The sequence below is a fragment of the Podarcis pityusensis genome, assembly GCF_964106645.2.
Source record: "Podarcis pityusensis genome assembly, chromosome: 1".
Lineage (NCBI taxonomy): Eukaryota > Metazoa > Chordata > Lepidosauria > Squamata > Lacertidae > Podarcis > Podarcis pityusensis.
Genome location: NC_138028.1, coordinates 82742449 through 82753104, shown reverse-complemented (window position 1 = coordinate 82753104; position 10656 = coordinate 82742449). Strand labels below are relative to the sequence as shown.

General features: G+C 43.4%; 1 protein-coding gene across 1 annotated transcript; it reads left to right on the top strand.

The window, feature by feature from the left end:
- Positions 1–1941: 1941 nt before the first annotated feature.
- CNTF (ciliary neurotrophic factor) lies at positions 1942–10204 on the top strand. Its single transcript, XM_080995800.1, has 2 exons — positions 1942–3328; positions 4855–10204. The coding sequence occupies exons 1-2, from the start codon at positions 3215–3217 to the stop codon at positions 5341–5343; spliced, it is 603 nt and encodes a 200-aa protein (XP_080851926.1). The 5' UTR covers positions 1942–3214; the 3' UTR covers positions 5344–10204.
- The last annotated feature ends 452 nt before the right edge of the window (positions 10205–10656 follow it).

The window sequence follows — 10656 nt, the reverse complement described above, 5'->3', positions numbered from 1 at the left end:
GAACTGCACTAGCATTGTAAATTCCTACCAGAGAGGGAGCAGAATTTGCGATACTTAGCAGAGCTACCTGAAGTAGTAGCCACTGGGTGGCAACAGAGCTGTGTTGCATTGTGGCACACCCCTATTTTTTAGTGTTAAGGGAAGGGATGGTTGAATTGACAAGTCTTTGATTGCTTAAAAGCCTTGTTGCATATAAAAATTTCCACCAAGTGATGGAGATTTGGGGCAGGGTGTCGGGGGAGGGCAGTGATAAATCCATGTTGATTAAGGGTTATGTAAACAAAAATAAATAAAACAATAAAAAGGGATACTGTTTTTCATCTCTTGTGTTTAAGATGGGTAAGCCATAACCAAAATAAATACTTTTAAGGGGGGGAAAAAATATTTCATGTCTCATTGCATACTGTCTATATGGAAAAGACAAAGGAGGCTGCTTTCCATGCACCTGCATCAGTGCAGGAGCAATCCCATGCCACTGAAATGTCTACGAATGAAGCAATTTTGATATGAATTACACCACCTGGTGCCAGATTGTTTCCAACTGATGGGATGCATGCCAATCTATGTGGTTGGGTTCTACCTAAATGGTTGATTCATTCACATTCCTGAGAGATTATGGGCAGAATCCAATGAAGTAATTCAGTTAGCGCAAGGATTTCTGGTTGTGCAGTGAAACTTTCCCTCATGTGCCCTCCCCAAATCTACTTGGGAGATCTGCAGATCACAGGGGGGCACGGAGAGAGAGGGGGTACGGTAATTTCTGTTACACAGCCAGCAGTCTTTGTGCTAATGGCACTACTTCGTTAGATATAACCTTACATTATTTACACTGAAAAGATACTGGAAGAATAGCTATGGTTCATTTAAAGTGTAACTGGATTCTGTCTGGGAGACCTTACTGTTTACTTCCACAATAAAGTATAAGTCTGTGGGTGGGTCACCCTTAATAGAAAACAGAAAAATGAATTAATTAGCACCCATTTCAAGATTTTCTGGAAGCAGTTGTGTGGGATGCAACAGACTGATGAAGGAAAAAAGTTATTGGCCTCATTTGCATTATCAGGCAAGTACTAAGCAGGTTAGGTCACTGAACAGAAGCAAGCCCTGTTGTATGGGGTAGATATAACCAGATTAGGATATATAATGTCTTTAGGAAGAAAGTTTCACAGGAGAGGAGTGGGCTAGAAGTAAATGTCAAATGAGAGGGCTGTAATCATTTCAAGCCAAGTTCCTTAGGCAGCAAAATACTGATTGGTGACTTCTTCACTTTGGAATTGCTACTGTTTGTATATCACTAGTATTAACAACTAACAGTTGAAATACATTATACCAATTGTATGCCATCTGAGATAGTGTGTGTGTGTACAAAGGCACAGAAGGGAAGCATCCTGCCAGGCCCCAAAGCAAGCTGCTAAACAGATTTAAAAAAAAAAAAAGAAAGAAAAAAACATCCAGACTCTTCCTAAAACAATGAACTGAGAAATACCATTAGAACCACATAGGAATTTTAGCTGGACCCCCTTTTGTCAATTGGAGCTGAAAGTGGTGGCAGTAATGAGAATGGAGGTACTGTAATTCTCAGTGAATTTGTGGGTGAAGTTCCAAGTGTCTATGAATCCCAGATTGAGGCGGGGGGGGGGGGCGCTGCTGTCCCCATACCTTTGAGAGGAGTTAAACTGGCTTTGCAGAGACTCAAGTTGTCAAAATGCTGTGTGACAGATGGTTCGATTTATTTTTACAGGCAATTTTGGTAGCTGTCTGAAGTAGAGAATTTCCTGCCTCCATGCAGTTTGAACTGGGGGTACCTTGTAGCTCTGTTTCTACTAAGGATTCAGTTGACTTTGTCATATCATAAAGCCTAAAGATAAACAAGAAGGCATGCAACCTTCACTGAATGTTAGCCTGATGGCGACTTTTCTGCTGCAAAACATGGAAGGGGGGCAATTTGCAGTGGATCAGAGGAAATGCTTAATTCTCTCCCCCCCCCCCCCATGAAGGTGTAAATGTGCAGAGGGGCAGACCATGTCTGTGCTTTCCATGCCGGTGTAATGCTGACTCACACCCAGTTTCTTTTCATGGATGATGTGAACAGCGTGCATTACTGAAGCAGTTTGCACATGCCCTTGTATAAAGTAGGGAGCACCATGCAGAAAGAACCAAGAGAGGAATGTGGATCAATAGCATGTTCTCAAAAGATAAGGCACACACTTTGTGCTAGCAGTCTTCTCCAGCATTAAGTGTAGAGCTAACAGGGAAATGTGTTGCATATCCAGGCAAATATGTACCTAGCTGAGTCAGTCAGGTGATGGTGGGTTGTCTTTGGTTGTTTTTTTTAAAATAAAAATACGGTTCTGAGCAAAGAAACGGGGAGCTGGAGTATACAACCCTGCAGCACCATTTTTTTTAAAAAAAAAATATTTATTAAATTTTCCATTTTAACAATCCAATAAAAACCACATTATCTGCAGCACCAATTGGACTAGGCTTTGCTGAAAGGATTCACATTACAAGCCCAGTCCAAATGCACAGCGATGAATGGGAATGTTTGATGTTGGGAATGAAGCAAATGCAAAACAACTCTTTGCTGTGTTGCTGGTTCCATTTGGGCTTTTAACAAGATGTAGAAGGAAGACAGTTGCTGGAGGTAAAAATTGAGAACCACACAAAAGGTAATAATGCCTGAGGGAATGGTTCATTGGCATTAGACAGCTGCCGCAGAAAGTATCCGGCTAAAGGTGCTGTCAGTAGGGCGACTGGCTTCCTTTTGTGCCTTTTATCATGGATGGTTAGGCTTTGTGGCATCGAATTTACAGGGATTAGTAGGTCATTGAGCCGGCACGGGCAAATCAAAATAAAAGCGATAAAAAATAATGCAAGGAAGCGGGAGGGTACATGCAAGCCTCAGAAAAGGGAATAGACAACTCTGGTCTCAACATCTTGTACTGAGTGGGTTGGAGGTTCTCAACTGGGGGTGTGAGCGAAATGTCTGTGTTGCTCTCAGAGAGTTAAGCTCTGCTGCCAGGAATTTGCAGTTTCTCCCTAGGCCGCGGGGGATGGAAGAGGGCGGGAGAGCGGGCAGGCTATGCAACAAGTGGAGAATTCTCTATTGGCCTCTGGAATGCATGAGCTGAGCAAGGGATTTCTGTGGACACCCAGCCTTATGTGAGCTGTGCCTTGGCTCTCGCTGTCCCTTCTGGGGCAGCCGAACCGGGTGATGGCTTCATCAGAGTGGCTCCCTGGGATGTCCCACCACCGCGACCTCTGCCGCCGCACCGTTCATCTGCTGAGGAAGATGCGCTCAGATGTCAGTAGCCTCCTGGAGTCCTACGTGAGTCTTTTCTTTGAAACTCTTCTTCCCACTCTCTGCAGCTTGGATGTCTTATTTGCTTAGCCTCAAAAGCTCTGGCCACCTGTTTTCTTTGAATTTTGAAAGCAGGGCTTCATTTCAGAGGGAAAAAGAACCCTGTTGATCTTAAACTTCATTGAGCTTTCTGAGGGAGCAAAATGTTTGTCGTTCCACTGTAAGGAAAAAGTGATGCTTTTGCACTGATCAGGTGTGTTGCTTAGCTGAGTGTGGAGCCAGGGGAGCCTTTCCCTTGAGAAAGCATAATGGGCTTTGTACTCTTTCTTCTCTCACAAATTAGACCATTTTTACCAGATAAGGCATATTAATGCTCCCAGTATGGGGTGCCTTTAATTTGGATTTCTAGTGAGATTCATAATTATAGATAAGTGGTAGTTTTTCCTAATCAGGGCTTAGCTAGAGCCTTCTGTGCCTCAGGTTATTTAATTTTATTCCAGTTGAAACTGTTAAACCCCTAATCTCTACCTGGTGTTTCGGTAAATCCAGCCCTACAGAGGGCATCTAATCTTGATGGGAAGGCACCGGTCAGCTCCTCCTCACTCCACTCCCTTTGAAAGCAGTCTTCGTAGTTTTATATATTTAACAATGAAGGGGGAAATGAATCACTGTGGCACAGAATCAAGTAATTAGAAATGGCCGTATATCTTCCCGAGTCCACTCCCTGCCCACAGGCAGAACCATCCACCCACAACTCGGCTGGCGCTTTGTTACAGCAAGGGCAGAACAAATAGCTCCAGATAACTCATGCAGTAATTTTAAGGCACATATTGGGGATCAAAGAAAAATAAGGAAAACAAGCTGGTTTTGACCTGGAAGGGGTGTGGGACTCATTTCTATTGCCAAACCTTGGTGGTCCATCAAAGCACTTGTCCCAGAAGGAATATTTTGGAGCAGTCTTGTCATGGTAGGAAGAAGGTTTTCTATCCCTATCAGAAGTCAAGACAGAGTTCGAACCAGGGGCTTAATTTAATTATTTTGTAGCAGACCTGCCCTGGGACAGGGTAGGGGTGGAAATAACAGGATAGGAACCGCTCGGTTCCTATAATATAGCGCCATCTTGTGGAGGCTACATGTATAACACTCTCTTCTTGGAGTACCTTTGGAATCCATATCTGAATAAGGTTTACACACCTCTACAGACTTTCCACACTGTATACTGTAACTATTAGTTATTAAGTTATATACTGATTACATGCATGCCAAAATTGCCTAAGCGGTTTGCAATTATAAAGTCAATCAGTAGTTAAAATACAGTGCACAATAACTCTAAAACGTCCTGAATTAAAATATACAACAAGACAAGCAATTAAATAGCATAACTGTTAAAATACCTAAAAACTTGATAAAGCAATAAAATCGCAAGTCCAGTTCAGGGGAATGCCAGGGTGAACAGTTGTGGTGTAACAATTGCCTCGAGAAAAATATGGGCAGAATTTCTGAAAACCTTTTTATTTTCCCCACCTACTTGCTCCCTTTCTGATTTCTTCTAGGTTGAGAAACAAGGGTTGGACAAAAACTTCAACCTGGACTCGATTGACGGCGTGCCAACAGCTGGCACTGAACAGTGGGGCGAGATTTCAGATGCGGAGCGGCTAGCAGACAACCTGAAAGCTTATTGGGCATTTCAGATATTACTGGATGAAATCCTGGAAGAGCAGAGGTCCAGCTTGAGCCCGGACGACACAGCTTTCCATGAGTCTATCCAGTCCGTTGTGCTCCAGGTCTCGGGTCTCGCTTACCAACTGGAGGAACTGATGGCGATGCTGGAGCACAATGTACCAGCCAAAGAGTTGGGAAGTATCAGAGATGCTGGTGGAAAGAGCTCATTTGAGAAGAAAATGAGGGGCATGAAAGTACTGCAGGAGCTTGCCCAATGGACCGTCCGGTCTGTCCGGGACTTGCACCATATCTCCAAGTCTGTTCAGGCAGGCGCCATCCCACGTTCGAGTCGCCGCCTGGCTCAAGCCCAGAAGAAATGAGGCTGCTCTTCTCTGTCGAGGGTCTTTCCTTTCCAAAGGCCGTACCTCCCTCTCAGCTGTGGTGCATTGGGCTGGTACAGTATGGTCAGAGTGAGCCCTCTGATGAGAGAGTAGGCGTGACTAGCGCTTTCCAGATGTTAGTATTTATTTCCTTTTGAGAAATCCTCAAATTCAAGCCGCATACCAACATTAATTTTGATGTGGATTCACACAACCTTTGACTTGGAGACTTCAGCGACCACATGCCGGTTGGGGCTGACTTCCACGCCCTTCGTTCCGAGGATTCAGGGTGGGTTGCCGTATGTGTAGCTTTAGAGAAACCTCGGAATTTAATCTGGGGAAGGTCAGCCAGCAGGTATACAGGATGAACCAGAGATTTCAGCCTCTCCTCTTTCCCCTTCCTACCACGTTCTGAACCCTGCAGTCTTATTTGCTGTTACTGTTTCTTTGAAGTTCTCATCAAAATCCTTTTTGACTTCCACGCGCTGGGAGGGGGAGAAAACCTTTACTTGAGTTTGCCTTGACAGTAAGTCATCTGAATCCACCTCTGCTGAATTTCCCTTTGGCAAATTCAACTAAAGTGATTATGTAAGCTGGATCCAATGAAGCATTGCAGGGGGGTTGGACTAGATGACCCTCGTCGTTCCTTTCAATTCTACAATTCTGTGATTCTATGCCATGGTACATAATAAAGCCCTGCTCAGATCTGGGAACTCACAACTTGTCACAGGCATCTATTTGGCTGTAGTCAGTGGTGTCCCTCTGCAGCCTTACGTTGCCCCCAGATCTGCTCAAGAGGATTGGACCTTTTAGAAAAGTGTGATAAGGTAGCACAGGAGACTACAGTAGAAAAAGTGAATTTGCAAAATCAGCTCCCAACCCCCTTTCAGCTCACAGAATCCTCCGCTGGAATAAAGATTCTTCCATTCAGGGGAGGGACACAGTACATGGACCCTTTGATGTCCAGTTTGTCCCAGTTCACCATGGGGGTTCTAAAGTGGATCACAATCAGACCCAGGTCATGATCCGCCTGGATCAGATCAGGTTAAGTCTGCTTTGGAAGCCAGCTTCTGCGGATTCCTCCCTCCAGCCCTAGATACACAAAGGCTAACAGTTGGGGAAAGAATATTTGTTGGCCTGGAGATCTGACAAAGCTCCGCCACTTGGAGTAAATAAAGATGAAAATGTGATGTCCAACAACTGGAAGGAATTAAAGCCACCCCTTTCAAGTTCTCAGTTTTACCATTACCAGAAGAAGTTGTATAATCCACTTTCCAGGAATGCTTCCTTCTGCTTATGAACTGGAACAGGATGGAGGGATAAGAGCTCCTGCAAGCTGCTTCTCTTTTTTTTAAGTGCCAAGCAAACTAATGCAAATTCATTGCTAATTCATTCACTTCAATGAGAGGATATTATGGAAGTGGTGTTTCTGTGTCTGAATAGGGTTCTAAAATTGCCTGTGCCCCTGGTGCATTCTTTGAAAAGTCTCACAGCAGGCTCCAGAAGACCCTGTTGTTTCCCATGGAAGGCTGGCTGTCGACAGCGAATGCTGCTTGTGCGCCAGAAAACTCCTGCACTGAACCTGCTTTGCTAATGTTTTGTGCAGGGACAAGTGCTTCATTTACGCAGGAAAGGGGCCCATTTAATAGTTCTAGGCTCACTGACACTGAAACTATATTTAACCATGACGTTGAAAGACTGTATACAAAAGCAGATTAGTATTTTCTGGAAATGGCTGCTTTCAAACCAAAGCAGTTGGCATTTTGTTTTTGCTAAACTAACCGGTTAGGTTTATTACATAAGGCTGCAATCCTCAGCAGGCAGAGGAGTAAGCGATGTTGAACATATTAAGCTTTACTTCTCAGTAAATTTGGAAATGCACACCTTGGCAATGAGCTATGTGGCTGCGGAGCTAGCCACTTAAATGAACTGCTGTTTTTTTCTCTGGGGAAGGTGCAAAATCTCTTTTTTAAAAATGGATTTAATATATAAATGTGTACAGATTGGCTAATCATTCATGTGGATCCTTTAATCTATGCCAACTGCTATTTAAAATGAGCTAAAGGAGAGGCGGGGTTTACTTTTTAATCTGCATTGGTTCTATGTTCTTGGAGCAACTGGCATGAATGAATTAACCCTTAGGGTGACTTCTCTGAATGTGTGTGTGAGAGAGAGAGAAAGGGGGTGGGGAGACTTCAGAGTGTCAAAAAATCCCAACAGGAAATGTTAAATATTCGGTCCAGTGTGCCTAATTCAGAAGAACGAAACTAAAAGTGACTAGAATGAGTTGTTGTTTGGGTCGAAGACTCTTTTAATTGGTGGGGAAGAGTTTCTGCCAGATGATCTAGGGCAATTATAAAAGAACAGAGTGTTCGTTTACTGCACAAAGGAGATGGTAAAGGGACGGGTTTTTCAATCCATCTCTCAAATTAAAACCGGTTTGGTGATGGAGAGGGTCTGCGTTACATGGCTTGCACTAGCGTCCTGGGATTCTGCACCAAATTAATCCAAATTTTGCTCTCTGACTAAAAAAATGCAGGATTGTAAGTCCAATTTAGAGTAGATCCATTTAAATTAATGAACCTAAGTTGGCCGTGTCTGTTAACTTTAGTGAGTCTACTCCAAGTGAGACTGGCATTGACTGCCACTCATAGATACAACTCATATATTTAACCAGCTTAACTGATAGGAGTCTTTTGTTGAATCTGGAGTACTTTGGTGACAGAAGGAAAGAGACAAATAAGGGGAAGAGCAACAGAATGTCTGTGGGAAGGGGAACGTGACTAGAGTCCTTTGCATTCTTTCTAGGGAATGATCACCATTGAAATCAGTAGGATTTACTTCTGTTTAAACATACTCAGGATTGGGCTGGGAAGGTTATGAAGGAGAGCCAGGTCACACAGAAGCTCATTCTCTGAATAAAGGTAAAGGTAAAGGGACCCCTGACCATTAGGTCCAGTCGTGACCGACTCTGGGGTTGCGGCGCTCATCTCGCTTTATTGGCCGAGGGAGCCCGCGTACAGCTTCCAGGTCATGTGGCCAGCTTGACTAAGCTGCTTCTGGCGAACCAGAGCCACGCACGGAAACGCTGTTTACCTTCCCGCTGGAGTGGTACCTATTTATCTACTTGCACTTTGACGTGCTTTCAAACTGCTAGGTTGGCAGGAGCAGGGACTGAGTAATGGGAGCTCACCCCGTTTGCGGGGATTTGAACCGCCGACCTTCTGATCGGCAAGTCCTAGGCTCTGTGGTTTAACCCACAGCGCCACCCATGTCCCTTCATTCTCTGAATACTGGACTTTTAAAAACCCTGTCTACTTCTGCTGAATAAAGTTGGGCTTTTTTTCTTTCCCAAATACGACTTCCGCTGAATAAAGGTAAAATTCTAATTCCAGATTCTGTGTAAAATTCAGCACTTGTGGCAAATGCCCCCTTCTCTTTCCTGTGAAGGTGTGTTGGGTGGGGTGTTTTGCTTCTGCTGCTTTTCACACATGGGGAGTGAATGTCAAAGGACAGGTAATGCTTGGAGAGGTTAGACTAGCCTTCCCCTGTATGATGTCCTCCAGATGTTGCCAGATTTAGCCGCCAGCATCCCTGACCATTGGCTTGGTGATGCTAGCAGGGAATGATGAGAACAGGAGTCCCATCACAAACATCTGGAGGGCACCAAGCTGCAGAAGGCTGGGTTAGACCAATTCATATTTCCATAATCCATATTTTGAAGGAGCTCCTCTGAAGGCTATGACCTATTTTATATAGAGAGAAAATAGTGCTCTTTCATTGACTAGGATTCAGACTTAGCATTCTACGTATGAATAGATGGGCACTTTCTGTTCCTAAAAGTGACTTGATCTAGCAAGGGGAGTGATTTTTGTTAATTTCCCTATTCCCCAGTGCAAGTTCCCGTGCTGTTCTAGAGAGTCCCCCCAGCCTCTGGATCAGATCTGGCAGGGATTGCATGGAAAGAGGAAATTAGCGAAATATATATGAAAGGCACAATTCAATTTCCCACTAAAGGTCACCTTTATCTATTGTGCTGTTTCTAACTTGAATATTTATATTTATGCTATATTTTAAAATGTGAAATGTTTCTTCTAGCAAGTTTTTTTAAAAAATACCTTTAGAAATGTATGAAATCTATAATTATCGGAGGTGCTTCCTTATTTTATATTGTGAATTTTGAAGAAATGCCTCCCATAATAAAATTTTGAGTTTTCTAACTTGGAAGCAGAGTGAAAATATCACAGTTGCTTCCCAGTTGTGATCTCACTTGTTGCAAGATGGCTTTCTGCATCTAGAAAAAGAATATAACATTATTAAGAGGGTTGCAATATGTAATTGGTTGAAAATGTTGATCAACTAAACGCGTCCCACAGTTACTTGGGCAGATTTTATAGAGCATACATTTTAATATAAGTAATTAGAAAAACTTTAGATGGCAAGTGCAGTCTTAGGAGAAGCATTTCCCTCCTCATATCTCCCACATTGGAGAGAATGTGTCTCCTAAGAACATGGTGTCTAAAGCACATGCATCATCTAAAAGGTGGCTGGGGGAAACTGTAGCTCTCCAGATGATTTTTGACTCCATCTCCCATCAGCCCCAGCCAGCATGGCCAATGGTCAGGGAGAATGGGAGTTGTAGTTCAGCACATTTGGAAAGCCACAGGCTCCCTACCCTAATCTGTAAACAAAGTATGCTTACTATATGCTACCCATTTGTAAATTTAACCAATTAATGGATTACTCACCAAACTGATGTGATTAAAGATTTGTTTAATTGTGTGAGAGCCCTAATTATTGATTGCACCAAAGTGTGTTAAAATAATTTGATTAAATAAAGTTGATTTATTTTTTAACAGGATATTGTTCTGGTCTTGCTCTTTGTATTTGGGGTGATTATTCAAATAGTCTGCATTTTAAAGTTGTGCCACTATTTCAGGATGAATCTTCTGTGGGCGTTGAGTCGAGAAATTAGTGGAGCCGGTCTTCTTGCTGCCAGCAGAGTGCAGCTATAGGAAAATGCACAAATTAGCCTCTTCTGCCTGTGGAATTTTGCCCATCATAAAACAGCAGCACTTTGGGCCAGTGTTTCCTGGGTGCTTTGTTCCAATCCCAAGCATAACCAAGGAATCTCATTGCTCAGGATTTTATCTCCAGTCACAACTCCTGCTCCCAATTATCAACATTTCTGAATCAGCTTGGTTGCCCTCATAGTGAGTCATAGGATGGAAGAGAAGAGAAGATCCCATGTCCTATAGTGCAGTTTCTCATGTGGGCATTCTTTTGGGAGGCTGGGCAGGTAGATTTGGGGCT

Bases quoted from the DNA above. Each gene is read 5' to 3' on its own strand.
- CNTF (XM_080995800.1), top strand. From the start codon at position 3,215: ATGGCTTCATCAGAGTGGCTCCCTGGGATGTCCCACCACCGCGACCTC. The intron at 3,329-4,854 runs GTGAGTCTTTTC...GATTTCTTCTAG, and splicing joins GTAGCCTCCTGGAGTCCTAC to GTTGAGAAACAAGGGTTGGA.